Below are 15,233 nucleotides of genomic sequence, written 5' to 3' on the forward strand. Positions count from 1 at the left end.
GAAAATGCGTCACATCTAATAGATAAGCTAGGCATTTCAGTTTTTACCTTTTGTTTCTTGGTATTTATCCCTTGGACTGCAAGGAGATCCAACCAGTCCATCCTAAAGGAGATCAGTCCTGAGTGTTCATTGGAAGGTCTGATGTTGAAGCTGAAACTCCAATACTTTGGCCACCTCATGTGAAGAGTTGACTCACTGGAAAAGACCCTGATGCTGGGATGGATTGGGGGCAGGAGGAGAAGGGGATGACAGAGGATGAGATGGCTGGATGGCATCACCAACTCGATGGACATGAGTTTGAGTAAACTCTGGGAGTTGGTGATGGACAGGGAGGCCTGGTGTGCTGCGATTCATGGGGTCGCAAAGAGTCGGACACGACTGAGAGACTGAACTGAACTGATTTATTCTTTTTTCTTCCTTTCTTTCTGGTCCATGTGCCTTCACCTACTACAGTATAAACCCGCTCAAATCTATTTGAACCTGCCTTTCAGAGTTTACTTCTTTTCTTCCTTCTCTACCTTCTATACTCTGGAACATCATCATGCCATCTAGTCTTGCTTATTCAGTAGAATTAACATGATGCCACTGATGTTCTGTATCAAGGTGCTGTTCTATGGATGTCTGCATGGTCATGCTATCTTCAGGGTCTATTATGACAGGGACAGAAGTGTTATCACAGCCAAGGACTAAAAATGCAGATGGATGATCTTGACCTTTCCATATGTATGCAAACTGCTTGTGATGCTCTTTTCTGACAGGGCTGGAAAAGAAGGCCAGTGCTGAATCAGTGGCATCACTTATCAGAAGACATGTTAATCTGCTCTAGCAAAGATACCACGTGTGGTACAGTGGCTGCAATGCTGTTGCATTTTTAGTAGTCTACTGTAATTCTCCAGAATCCTAATTTTCTGTAGTAGACAGACTTATGAAGTACATGGGGATATGATGACCACTCTTGCAACTTTAATTATTTAAGAGTGACAGATATTTCTCCGTTTTCTCTACACATTGGTAAATGATATTTAAAAGAACTTATCTTCTTTGCCTCTAAGGGAAGGGTATAGGTCATATCAATGACTTCTACTTGGTTTTCTTAGATAGGACAGTCTTACCCCATAGGCCAAGGACCACTATGGGGATTAACGTAATCACGTGGTGGAGTTTCCTGCATGTGTGTGGCACATCTACTCCAGCTTACTCACTCTTCTGAATCACTTAATCACTCTCTCTACCACTTGCCACAGCAGCTCCAGCATTTGAACCTCATTGTTGGCATCACATTTTCCATGCCTCAAGGAGGCATCTTAGGATAGTACTATAGATACTATCATCCATCAGGTTAATATTTTACTGACATTTCCAAAAGTGTCAAGTGTTGCTCAGTCGTGACTGACTCTCTGTGTTCCCACCAGGCAGCCCACCAGGCTTCTTTATCCATGGAACTCTCCAGGCAAGAATGCTGGGGTGTGTTGCCATTCCACTCCCCAGAGAATCTTCCCGATCCAGGGTTCAAACCTGGGTCTCCCTCACTGCAGGCAGATTCTGAACCACCAGGGAAGGCATTTCCAATGACCTGTTTTATCTAAACTTCTCGTGCAGTGTGTGTGGGTCCTGACAGTGTTCCCTTTCACACAGGTGCCCAGCACCGTGTCATGTCTATTTTCCAGCATGCAAGCCATCATTTGTATTCTTTCTATAAGCTCTTTCTGAACTATTTTAGAGGACAGTGAGTATATTCTTGGGAGGATGGGTGGACTGGTTTTATTGGGAGCAATGAGTCAGAGATTGTGGATTTATCTTGCATCTTTAGTTTCTCCCAGGTACACATCTCTGCATTTAGCATGAAAGCAGTGGAGTGTGATACCGGTATAGTGTGGCTTTGACTGAATTCTGTCTTCCTGCCAAAATGGCTCCTAGTGTCAAGTTTAGTGAATTTTCAAAAAAAGGAAGCAAATCCTAAGTGCTTGTCAGTCCACTGTAACCTTTCCATGGTTCCCGAGCCTCAGGCCTTCATGAAGGCAGCTGGAGTCCTGCATTTGGCTAAGTGATTGGATGGGCCGAGAAGACAGAAGGACAGACGGAAGCCTCCTTTGCTACACAGGTTCTAGGAAGTGTTATTATATGCATTCTACATGCCGACCTCTTTTCACTTTTGTGTCTCACCTCAAGATTGCGAATCCCCTCCTGGCATTGCCCATGGACAACATAAAATAGTCTCTAAATACTTTGAACGTGAAGCTGAATATAAATGTGATGAAGGGTACACCCTGGTTGGAGCGAACAGACTCTCCTGCACTTATTCAGGCTGGTCACCTGCAACCCCTCAGTGTAAAGGTAACTCTGGCTCCCTCTTCATTTTAGGGGCGGGGGTGGGGCTATCATCAAAGGATTGAGAGCACAGTTTTTTTCCCTGTGAGAGGCAGCAAAAAAAAACCCCATTTGATTTGACTTATTTAAAATAATCACTATAGTCTGATGGTATCCAAAGCAAAAAGCTCAGAGGGCACACAGAACATTAATCTCCCCTTCTTTCTCCCAGGCACAAAATTCAGCCTTTGTGAGGCAGCCCCATCTCCCAGTTTCTTGTGTAATTCCAGAAATAGTCTACAGATGGTACATTCTATCTGAGTGTAGCTGTGGCCTGCAGCAAAACTTTCATGAGAAGTTGGTCTAGAATGTAAGCCCCAGTGGGCTGATGCCAAGCATTGTGAAATCACAAGCATTTCCGTCAGAGCCAGTGCAGGGCACCAGCTGCTCACAGTGTAGCTGTGTGGTGAGGGACTCCTAATTTTCCAGCTGTTACGGGGACAAGAGGTCAAAATCAGGTCTGATTATTGCAGGCACACAGGTTTAATATCACTTCGTCATCAACAACTTTAGGGATGATTTGCCACCGTTGTCTCCTTTACACACAGGAGAGTAATAAGCAAGAGGGAAAATTTTTTATCTATTGTCTTACAGGAAACAAGATACAAGAGACAGCTGATTTGATAGTTGAAGACTTGGGGTCACATACCCTTTTTATATTCTGTCATGCTATTTAAAATTGTTATATCCTTCAGCAAGTCACTTAACCTCTCTGTATGTCACTTTCTCTTAGATAAAATAGTGAGACTTTAATAAGATAATCACATAAAGATCTACCCCAAAGTCTGATAAAGTACTATCCCAATGCTCAATAAATATGCTAATGAATATTATTTTTCTTCTCAAGATTAAGAAAAAGGTAAAACAATTAGCAACACTTAAATACAGTTCATTCTTAGTACCCTAGGCTTGTATGTTTTTTCTTAGGTCTGTAACTTGCTTAAAATTGTGATTCCATTGCAGCATTGTGTCTGAAACCAACGATAGAACATGGAAGGTTATCTGTGGAGAAGGTTAGATATGTTGAACCTGAAAGAATTACCATCCAGTGTGAGTCTGGCTATCGTTTGGTTGGTTCAGAAAATATCACTTGCTCAGAGGACAGAACCTGGTCCCCAGTGGCACCCAAGTGTGAGTGGGTAAGTCACACAATTTGGGGTAGTTTTTGTGTTATTAAACCCCGAAGCACTGTCCTGCCAGCAAAGGAGATATCTGGCTTGTCAAGATTCAGTCATTCAAAGGAACTCTCAATTTTGCTTTGAAGCCTTCTGGTCAGATAGGAGATGCAGTTTTCCTGTTCTCACTTGTGATCAGGGAAAACTGAGCCCCTTTGGAGTGGAGGTCTCAGACCTGGTAGTACTGACTCCCGACTTTTCTAGAGGATTTGATATACTCTTGTCCCATTTCCGGATGGTCAGAAGTAGTGTTTGATCCCCCAGAAGCTTTCTGGGAGGCTGCCTCAGAGCAGAGTTATATTCCTCTCAGGAAGATGATGGTGGGAAACAAGGTGTGTCTGGTTTTCCTGCCCACCCACCAGTCCTGGGGTGTGTCTTGGTCCTGAATCTGTAACCCTGCCAGTTTCCACATGAACTATGCCCCCTACAATCAGGAGAGAAGTGTTTCAAGCATACTCATCATGTATTTCTCCTCTAGGAGTATCCTGAAGGCTGTGAGCAAGTAATCGCAGGCAAGAAACTCTTGCAGTGCCTCTCAAGTCCAGTGGAGGTGAAATTGGCCCTGGAAGTGTACAAGCTGTCCCTGGAGATTGCACTCCTGGAGCTTCAGATAGATAAGCCAAAGGATGCCTCTCTGGAAGCATCAGAGAGGGAGTACAATGTGCCTGCTGCCTTTAATCCAATATAGATCACTTCAGTTAATCACCTTTACCATCTGTTTATGCCATCAATTGTGGTAATAGTTAGCTAGAAAGAATAATTTGTTAACATTTAGTTCTTTGAGATTGTAGAATTATTCACCATTTTCTGACTCATTGTTTTTGCTTTTCTGGCTACATTGTACATATTTTTTTTTTCCCGTTAAAAATTAACATATCCAACCGCATTTTGTCTTCAGGGTTATTAGGACTCTGTGAAATGAGGTCTGAGAATAAACCCATGCATAAAGTTGATACATTTATTTTACTGTAGAGACCCTGGACATAGGGCCTTGGGTTTACACCAATACACTTTTCTGCATTGCCTTTACTCAACAGTTCTGCATATATAGGTCACTCAGGTGCTCAGTATTTAAACATCAACACACCTCAAACGCTTTGTTCATTGTTGCCCTTTTGAAGCAGTCATGCCCTTTTTTAAGCTCCATGCACTTGGCCTCTGCCCCAGTAATGCATGGGGCATTGCCTTACGAGAAGGGCATTCTTGTCTGTGTCGGTCTCCTGATTCCATCCTCAGCAACAAACTGAAAATTTGATGAGTGGAAGCCAACCCGGCAGCCACCTTTGTGCTCCTAAGTCCTTGATCTGGCTTGGTCCTTATTTTCCTAAATAGAAAGAAAAATGGCTTGAGCAATTGTTTCCCATCTGAGGAGAAACCTCATATCAATCACTTTTATGTCTCAGGGTGTTCAGAGACTTTTATTCTTTGCACAAACCACTTTCTCCAACTCTTGCATCCTCTGAAATCTCTCTCTTAGTCATATCTTGGCTCTTTTGGTTATTCCATCTGCTTTGTACACAGAACTCTATGTGGGAACAGTGGCTTCTTTAACTCCCCTCAACATACTCCAATGAGACAATGTTGTATAACAGGCTTTCACTAAACCATCAATAAGTTTGAATTGCTATAGTTACCTACTTAACACAGAAGGTATCTGTTCATGGTCTTAAAAGCCATTTGTCTGATCCTTTTACTCAGAATTTCTTTTGGTTGATATTTGTTTTGGTTTTCTCCTGAGACAAGTGAGGGACTACTCTTCGTGGGAGGTGCCCCAGAAAGTGCTGTGATTGAGTGGGAGGAGTGGGAAAGGGAGGATCGCCTCAAGAGGTCATTGCTGCTGCAAGCAGAAGCTCAGTCGTGCTAACTGCTTTCTGGGAGCATGTGGAACACAAGTTGTCTTTCCAAGGAGGAGGACCTGGGGTATTTATCGCCAGTTCTCTCCTTTCAGTGGTAAAGACTCACTCTGGTAGCACTGACACTCAGTCACATCTGACCTGCACTGTGGGCCAGTGGAGGCAGCAATGAGACATCAAGGCAGAGAGACACGGGTAGCCGATGGTTCCGTGGGGCTGCTCGTGGTAACCTCCAGAGCAGGTATGTGGGCAGAGCACAAGTCACGTCTTCTCCAGTTGCTTTTTCTCTGTTGAAGTGCTGTTCCAGCCTATCCATTTTTTTCCCACTCAAATCTCTTGTGCTTGTGCTCAGCCATTTCAGTTGTGTCTGACTCTACGATCCCATGGGGTATAGCCTGCTAGGCTCCTCTGTTCATGGGATTCTCCAGGTAAAAGGACTGCAGTGGGTTGCCATTTCCTCCTCCAGGGGATCTTCCTGACCCCTGGAGGGGTCTTGTGTCTCTTGTGTCTCCTGCATTGGCAGGTGGATTCTTTTACCACTGGGCCACATGGGGAGCCTGGCACACACTGTGTACAAAACAGTTACAATTCATACATGTGCTGTAACAAATATTGATTCCTCTTCTTTTGGTTTGGGACATGAGGATGAAGCATAAGCCTCAGTGGTCCTTTAGACACTGTGTGAATAGGATTTCACCATCATCTTCTATAATTGTCCAAATTTCTCATGTATTATAACTATCTTCACATTCATCATCAAAAATATGATCTAAGAAAGTGGAATATCCTGTTAGGTATATACATGAACTGAGAAAGCTTAGGAAAGCTTTATTAGAAGAATTTGCAAGAGATTAATTTTTTCAACTTGGTGCTTCCTGAGGGTTTGAGTGAGAGGGAGAAAAGGGACCTGGATATTTTATATCAAAATTTTAAAGTTTAGAGCAGAAGAAGATCATGGAGCAGTAAGATGGGGAGATCACCTGCCTCCCCAGAAACATAAAAAACTCATCAAGATATGAAACAATTACAAAGCAACCTCTAAATGACAGCTGAAGACCCGAGATCTCCAAAGGGGCAAGCTAAGGTCCCTGGAATGAGGTAGGATGAAAGATAAAGACATTAAAAGAGAAAGAGAGAGAGAGAGAGAAAGAGAACTTCAGGACAGGAGCTTGTGCCCCAAGGGAGGGAGGGAGTCATGAAGCAGGAAAAGTTTCCATGCACTGGGGAATTCCCTCACAGGTGGGACCAAGAGGGAGCTGCAGAACCTCAGAGAGCCATGCAAAAGTGGGAGCCCAGAGGCAAAATACAGAGAGAGCTGCACTTCTCAGCCCATAAGCAGCTCACAAGTCTTAGCCCTGACCAGAGGGTGGAGACCAGGAGCCAAGAGAAGTGGCTAACAAGCCCCAGCCCTGCCCAGAAGGAGGGGGCAAGAAGCCGAGAAAAGCACGACGTGAGCCTCCCCCTAGCAGGCTCCACTTGCAACACTGGGTAGGACCCGGGTCGGAAGCTCTGGCAAAGGTCCCAGGGAGAGGTAGCGGGCTGGTGGCAGTGAGGATGTGCTGAGATACTTCAGTGCGGCTGCAGAAATAGACTTGTCTATTACTGCCAAAGCCAGGAGGGGTGCCAGAGACAGTGGACAAAACACCACTGATTGGGTCCTGATCCCAGAGGTTGCAGCTACCACGAGGCAGTTAGCAGGTCCAGGTTACTGCTTGCACCTTGCTGGGAGCTTGAAGAGCTGAGCTCTTTCTAGGAACCCTTTCCCCCAGGAGAACTCGAGACCTACCTCAGATTGTATCAACATCCAATAGATCACTACTGCACAGGCACTCCCCAGGACAACCCATGTGTGGTGGCCATATCCTCCCCTCTCCCCAGCCCAAGAGAGCAAGAGAACCCTAATGAGACTTGGCCTTTGCCCCCTCATGTCCAGGGCAGGAACAGACAGTGGACCCAAGGGGCAACTCCACACACTGGGAGTTGCCACAAGCTGGGATAAGGCCAGATCTGACACTGAAGTCACCCTACACTGCCCACAACAGGTCCAGAGGCCTTCCTGGCAATATTAGAGGTCTTTGGTGTAAGCCTCACTGGGTGTTCTGGGCTGCTGAGTGTTGCCTTCACCAAGAGTGTTGGTAATATACCTGGTGAAAATAGAAAGAGTGAAGGAAAAAAGAGAATCTGTCTGTTGGTAATCTGTCTGTTGTGCTGTGTGGCTTGTGAGGTTTGGAACTTCCATAGGCATCGAGCCTGAACCCCTGAGGTGAGAGACTCAAGCCTAGGACTTCGAACCACCGGAGCACTCCTGACCCCAGGGAACATTAATAGATGAGAGCCTTCCCAAAGGCCTTTGTCTCAACACCAAAACCAGGCCCACCCAAAAGCCAGCAAGCACCAGTGCCCAGATACCCACACCAATTCTTCAATGAGACAGGAACACAGTGCTGCACATTAGCAGACAGGCTGCCCAAAGCCATACTGAACCCATAGACACCCCAAAACCTACTACTGGACACGGTGCTGCCTTCAGAGAGAGAAGATATAACCAGAACACAGGCATAAGCCCCCCCAGCCAGGAGACCATCCCAGGACACTCGTCCAACCACACCCACAGGGAGCAGAGTCCACAACTAGGAAGAACTGTGACCTTGAGAACTTTTTTCTTTTTCTTCTTTTAAATCACACTTTTAAAATTCTCCCTACATACTTATACTTCTACATTGGCCTTTTGCAATGCTGTGGATTTTTCGTTTTTAAAATCTTTTTAAAAAGATTGTTTCTTCCTCTTTTGGGATTTTTTGTTGTTGTTCTGTTTGACTGTTTTTCTTATTGTTTTTCCTGCTGTAGCTATTCCTTAATAAATATAAATCTTTTTCATATATATCTATTTATCTTGGCTTTTCTATTTTTCTTCTTTTATCTTTTCTTCTGTCCCCTCCTTTTCTCTTTTATTTCCCTTCTCTTTTTTCCTTCACTCTTTCTTTTTTTACCAGGTATGTTAATTTATGTTTTCTTTGCTATATTCCCCAGCTGACACTCTGCTCTGGCTCAGTTTTCCAGTCTGAGTTTTAGCTAACCCTGTTTTTAATTGGTCAGTATCACTTTTGGTTTCCTTTGCTCACCAAGTCAACCTCTTGTACTTTCTTTTCTTTGGAATACATTGGTTATATTTGTGTGTGTGTAAGGGTGTGTATATGTCCCATTGCTTTTGTAACTGTCTGCCTGACCTTGTATTTACAATTTATGTAGGTTCATCTTTTATTTCTTGTTATGTTTTGCTTTTTGTCTTGGTATGTTTGTTTTAATCCCCTTTAATCCCCCCCCCAAAATGATTTATGGAGTCTTCCATCCAGGGATTCGGGCTGAACCATTGAAGTGGGAGCCCTCAGCCCAAGAACCCAGACTGCCAGAGAACTCCTAACCCCAGGAGATATTAATTATTGAGAACTTCCATGGGGTCCTACACCTGTACACAAAGTCTGGTATCACCCAGTTGCCAAGGCACCCAGTTTAGGACACCTCACTCAAAGAACAAGCAAGACAAAAACACAAAAATAATCATCGCTGACAAGATTCCCACAGACACTCCAAAATATACCACCTCACACAGTCCTGCCTATCAGAAGGAAAAACAAGATAAACAACAACAACAAAAACCTCCTGACTCACCTCCTCCCACTAGAATACAGGCACAAGTCACCCCTAACAAGAAGTCAACACAGACAACTGAACCAACCTTAACCACTGAGGGCAAAAACCAAAAGGAGGAAGGAATACGACCCTAAAGCCTGGGAAAAGGAGATCTCAAATGGAGTAAGTTGGGGAGAAAAAATGAAAAGACAGAAATATAGCACAAAGGAATAAACAAAGTCGAAACTCACAAGATCAAATAAACAAAGAGGAAATAGGAAAACTACCTGAAAAAAAATTCAGAATAATGATAGTGAAGATGTTCCAAAGCCTCTAAAATAAATGGAGTAAATATAAGAAGCAATTAATACAATTAACAATGACATAAGAGAAGTAAAGAATAAAGAGAGATGAATAACACAATTACTGAAATTAAAAATACCCTAGAAGGAACCAAAAGTACAATAACTGAAGCAGAAGAACGGATAGGTGAGCTGGAAGATAGAATGGTGAATTCTGCTGAAGAGCAGAGTAAAGGATAAAGAATGAAAAGTATTGAAGATAGTCTCAGAGACTCTGGGACAATATTAAATGCACCAACATTAGAGTTATAGGAGTCCTGGAGGGAAAAGAGAAGAAAGGCACTGAGAAAATTTTTGAAGAGATTATAGTCGAAAACTTCCCCAACACGGGAGAGGAAATAGTCAATCAAGTCCAAGAAGTGCAGTCCCATGCAGGAGAAACCCAAGGAGAAACTCGTCGAAACACATACTAATCAAGCTAACAGAGATTAAACACAAAGGAAGAGAGCAGCAAGGGAAACAGCGATACAGTGTACTGAGGTGTACATATGGAGTTTGGAAAGACGGTAACGATGATCCTACATGCAAGGCAGCAAAAGAGGCACAGATGTAAAGAACAGACTTTTGGACTGTGTGGGAGAAGATGAGGGTGGGATGATTTGAGAGAATAGCATTGCAACATATATGTTTCCATATGTAAAATAGATGACCAGTGCAACAATGCATGAAGCAGGGCACTCAAAACCTGTGCTCTGGGACAACCCAGAGGGATGGGGTGGGGAGGAAGGTGGGAGTGGGGGTCAGGATGAGGGGAAACATGTGCACTCATGGCTGATTCATGTCGATGCATGGTGGAAACCACCACAATATTGTAAAAATATTGTAAAAAAAAAAGAAAGAAAGAAAGAAAGAAAGCAGCAAAGGAAAAGCAACAAGTAACATACAAGGAAAAACCCATACGATTAACACTAATCTTTTGGCAGAAACTCTGCAGGCTAGAGGGACTGGCAGGATATATTTAAAGTACTGAAAGCAAAAAATCTACAACCATGCTTACTCTACCCAGCAAGGATCACATTCAAAATTGATGGAGAAATCAAAAGCTTTACAGATAAGCAAAAGTTAAGGGAATTGAGCACCACCAAACCAGCTTTACAACAAATATTAAAGGAACTTATATAGGTAGCAAACACAAGAGAAAGGAAAGACCGGAAAAACAAACCCCAAACAATTAAGAAAATGCCAATAGGAACATATATACCAACAATCATGTTAAATGTAAGTGGATTAAATACTCCAACCAAAAGACACAGACTGGCTGAATCAATACACACACACACGAAAAACCCATATATATGCTGTCTATAAGAGACCTACTTCACCCATGGTGGAGTCAAGTGAATGTATGGCAAAACCAATACAATATTATAAAGTTAAATAAATAAATAAATAATTTAAAAAAATTTACATTGATTTTTAATAAATCAATAAATCATAAAAAAGAGACCTACTTCAGATCTAGAGACATAAACAGAATGAATGTAAAAGGGTGGAAAATTATATTGCATGCAAATGGAAATCAAAAGAAAGCTGGGGTGGCAACTCTCATTTCAGACAAAATACACTAAAAATAAAAAAGATTGCAAGATATAAAGAAGGACACTACATAGTAATCAAGGGATTAATCCAAGAAGAAGACAGAACGTTTGGAAATATTTAGGCACCCAACACAGGATCATCTCAGTACATAAGCAAACATTAACAGACATAAAAGAGGAAATTGACAGTAACACAATAATAGTATGGGATTTTAACACTCCACTTACAGCAATGGACAGATCATCACAACAGAAAATCAATAAGGAAACACAAACATTAAATGAAATATTAGACCATTAGGACATTCTGTCCAAACGCAGAATACACTTTCTCTTCAAGTGCACATGGAACATTCTCTAGAATAGACCACATTTGGGGTCACAAATCAAACTTCAGTGAATTTAAGAAAATTGAAATTGTATAAAGCATTTTTTCTGACTACAACACTATGAGACTAGATATCAGTTATAGGAAAATAATACTGTAAAAAAAACCACAATCACATGGAGATTAAAGAATACATTTCTAAGCAACAAACAGGTTACTGAAGAAATAAGAAGGAAAAAAAAAAGATTCCTAGAAACAAATGACAGTGAAAACACAATGACCCAAAACCTGTGGGATGCAGCAAAAGCAATTCTAAGAAGGAAGTTTGTAGCAATACAATCCTACCTCCAGAAACAAGAAAAACATTGAATAGACAACCTAACTCTACATCTAAACAGCTGGAAAAAGAAGAACAGAAATGACCTCAAAGTTAGTGGAAGGAAAGAAATCATAAAGATCAGAGCAGAAATAACTGAAAAAGAAATGAAGGAAGTAATAGTGAAGATTAATAAAACTAAAAGCCAGTTCTTTGAAAAGATAAGCAAAATTGACAAACCATTAGCCAGAGTCATCCAAAAAAAAAAAAAAAAGGAGGGGGTTAGAGGAAAAAAAATCAAATAAAAAAATTAGGAATGAAAAAGGAGAGGTTACAACAGACAACGTAAAAATACAAGGGATCTTGAGAAACTATTAAAAGCAACTATATGCTAATAAAATAGACAACATAGAGGAAATGGACAGATTCTTAAAAGGTTTAACCTTCTAAGACTGAGCAAGGAAGAAATAGAAATTATGAACAAGCCAACTGCCAACACTGAAATCGAAACTGTGATAAACAAAAATCTCCCCCAAAACAAAAGTCCAGTGTCAGATGGCTTCACAGGTAAACTCTATCAAACATTCAGAGAAGAGCTAATGCATATCCTGAAACTCTTCCAAAAAATTGCAGAGGAAAGAACATTTCCAAGCTTATTCTATGAGGCCACAATCACCCTGATACCAAAGCCAGAGAAAGACATCACAAAAAAGAAAATTACAGGCCAGTATCACTGATGAACATAGATTAAAAATCCTCAACAAAATTCTAGCAAACAGAATTCAACAACACATTTAAAAGATCATACACCACGATCAAGTTGAGTTTATGCCAGTGACACAAGGATTCTTCAATATACACAAATCAATGTGATACATCATATTATCAAGTTGAAAGATTAAAAACCATATAATAATCTCAATAAATGCAGAAAAAGTTTTTGACAAAATTCAGCACCCATATATGATAAAAACTCTTCAAAAATGGGCATAGAAGGAACATACCCTAACAAAATAAAGGGCATATACAACAAGCCCACAGCAAATATTATTCTCAATGGTGAGGAACTGAAAGCATTCTCTCTAAGATCAGGAACAAGACAAGGGTGCCCACTCTTGCTATTATTATTCAACAAAGTTTTGGAAATCCTAGTATGGCAATAAGAGAAGAAAAAGGAATAAAAGGAATCTAGATTTGAAAGGAAGAAGTAAAATTCTCACTATTTGCAGATGACATGATACTGTACATAGTATCATGTACTATCATGTACCTAAAGATACTATCAGAATATCACTAGAGCTAATCAGTGAATTTAGTAAAGTCACAGGATACAAAAATCAATATGTATAAATCTCTTGCATTCCTATATGCTAACAAAGAAATACCATAAAGAGAAATTAAGTAATCAATCCCATTTACCATTCCAACAAAAAGACGAAATACCTAGGAATAAACCTAACTAGGAAGACAAAAGAACTGTATACAGAAAACTATAAGACACTGATGAAAGAAATCAAAGAGGACATAAGCAGATGGAGGGATATCCCATGTTCCTGGGATGGAAGAATCAATATTATAAAAATGACTATACTACCAAATGCAATCTACACATTCAATGCAATCCTTATCAAATTACCCATGGCAGTTTTCGCAGAACTAGAACAAAAATTTTACAATCCATATGAAAAAAACACAAATGACCCCAAATATTGAAAGCAATCTTGAGAAAGAAGAATGGAGCTAGAGGAATAAACTTACCTGATTTCAGACTGTACTACAAAGCTACAGTCATCAAGACAGTATGGTACTGGCACAAAAAGAGACGTATAGACCAATGGAATAGAATAGAAAGCCCAGAGATAAACCCTGGGATTTATAAACCCAGAGATAAACCCACACACCTATGGGCACCTTATCTTTGACAAAGGAGTCAAGAATATACAGTGGGATAAAGATAGTCTTTTCAATAGGTGGTGCTGGGAGAACCAGATAACTCTGTGTAAAAGCATGAAATTGGGTCACTTCCTAACACCATACTGTGCTCTGCTGTACTGTGCTTAGTCGCTCAGTCATGCCTAACTCTTTGTGACCCCATGGACTGTAACCTGCCAGGCTCCTCTGTCCATGGGGATTCTCCAGGCAAGAATACTGGAGTGGGTTCCCAGGCCCTGGATCTTCCCAACCCAGGGATCAAACCCAAGTATCCCACATTCCAGGTGGATTCTTTACTGTCTAAACCACCAGGAAAGCCCTTCTAACACCATACATCAAGATAAACTTGAAATGGATTAAAGACCTAAATGTAAGACCAGAAACCATAAAACTCTTAGAAGGAAATATAGACACAACACTGTATGAGATAAATCATAGCAAGGTCCTCTATGACCCACCTCCTAGAATAATGGAAATAAAAACAAAAATAAACAAGTGGGACCTTAATTAAACTTAAGAGCTTTTTCACAGCAAAAGAAACTATAAACAAGGTGAAAAGGCAGCCCTCAGAATGGGACAAAACAGTAGTAAATGACACAACTGACAAAGGATTGATCTCTAAAATATACAAGCAGATCATACAACTCAATACCAGAAAAGCAAACAACTCAAACAGCAGGCAAAGACCTAAACAGACCTTCTTCCAAAGAAGACAAATGGATGGCTAATAATCACATGAAGAAAGCTCAACATTGCTCACTATTAGAGAAAAGCAAATCAAAACTACATTGATATATCACCTCACAGTGATCAGAATGGCCATCATCAAAAAATCCACAAACAATAAATGCTGGAAAGTTGTGGAGAAAAGGGAACAATTTTGCAAAGCTGGTGTGAATGTAAATTGATATAGTCATGGAGCCATGGAGATTCCTTTAAAAACTAGGAATAAAACCACCATACAACCCAGCAATACCACTTCTAGGCATATACCCTGAGGAAACCAAAACTGAAAAAGACACATTTATCCCATTGTTCATTGCAGTACTATTTACAATAGCTAGGACATGAATGAAGCAGCCTAGATGTCCATCAACAAATGAATGGGTAAAGAAACTGTGGTACATATATACAATGGAATACTACTCAGCCATAAAAAGGAACACATTTAAGTCAGTTCTAATGAGGTGAATGAACCTAGAACCTATTACACAGAGTGAAGTCAGAAGTGAAAATCAGTCATGTCTGACTCTTTGCAACCCCACGAACTATACAGTCCATGGAATTCTCCAGGCCAGAATACTGGAGTGGGTAGCCTTCCCCTTCTCCAGTGGATCTTCCCAACCGAGGGATTGAACCCAGGTCTCCCACACTGCAGGCAGAGTCTTTACCAGCTGAGCCACCAGGGAAGCTCCATACATACTAATGCATATATATGGAATCTAGAAAGATGGTACTGATGAACCTATTTTCAGGGCAGCAATGGAGGCACAGACATTAGAAAACAGACCTACGGACAAGGTGGGGGAGAGAAGGAGAGAGTGGGATGAATGGAGATGGTAGCATGGAAGCATATACACTAATGTATGTAAAAAAGATAGCCAGTGGAAATTTGCTGCATGATTCAAGGAGTCCAAACTGGGGCTCTGTAATAACCTAGATGGGTAGGAAAGGGTGGGAAGTGGAAGGGAGTTTCAAGAGGGAGGTGACATATGTGTACTTATGGTTAACT

General features: G+C 41.2%; 1 protein-coding gene across 3 annotated transcripts in view; it reads left to right on the forward strand.

The window, feature by feature from the left end:
* Positions 1-4,428, forward strand: part of C4BPA (complement component 4 binding protein alpha) — a 43,714-nt gene extending 39,286 nt beyond the window's left edge. For all 3 annotated transcript variants that reach the window (XM_043924580.1, XM_043924581.1, XM_043924582.1), the window contains exons 10-12: positions 2,170-2,334; positions 3,331-3,506; positions 4,021-4,428. In XM_043924580.1, the coding sequence (XP_043780515.1) occupies positions 2,170-2,334; positions 3,331-3,506; positions 4,021-4,230 (551 nt within the window). In that variant the 3' untranslated portion in view covers positions 4,231-4,428. The remainder of the gene's footprint in view (positions 1-2,169; positions 2,335-3,330; positions 3,507-4,020) is intronic.
* Positions 4,429-15,233: the final 10,805 nt, after the last annotated feature.

Source organism: Cervus elaphus, chromosome 14 (assembly GCF_910594005.1).
Source record: "Cervus elaphus chromosome 14, mCerEla1.1, whole genome shotgun sequence".
NCBI classification, from domain to species: Eukaryota; Metazoa; Chordata; class Mammalia; order Artiodactyla; family Cervidae; genus Cervus; species Cervus elaphus.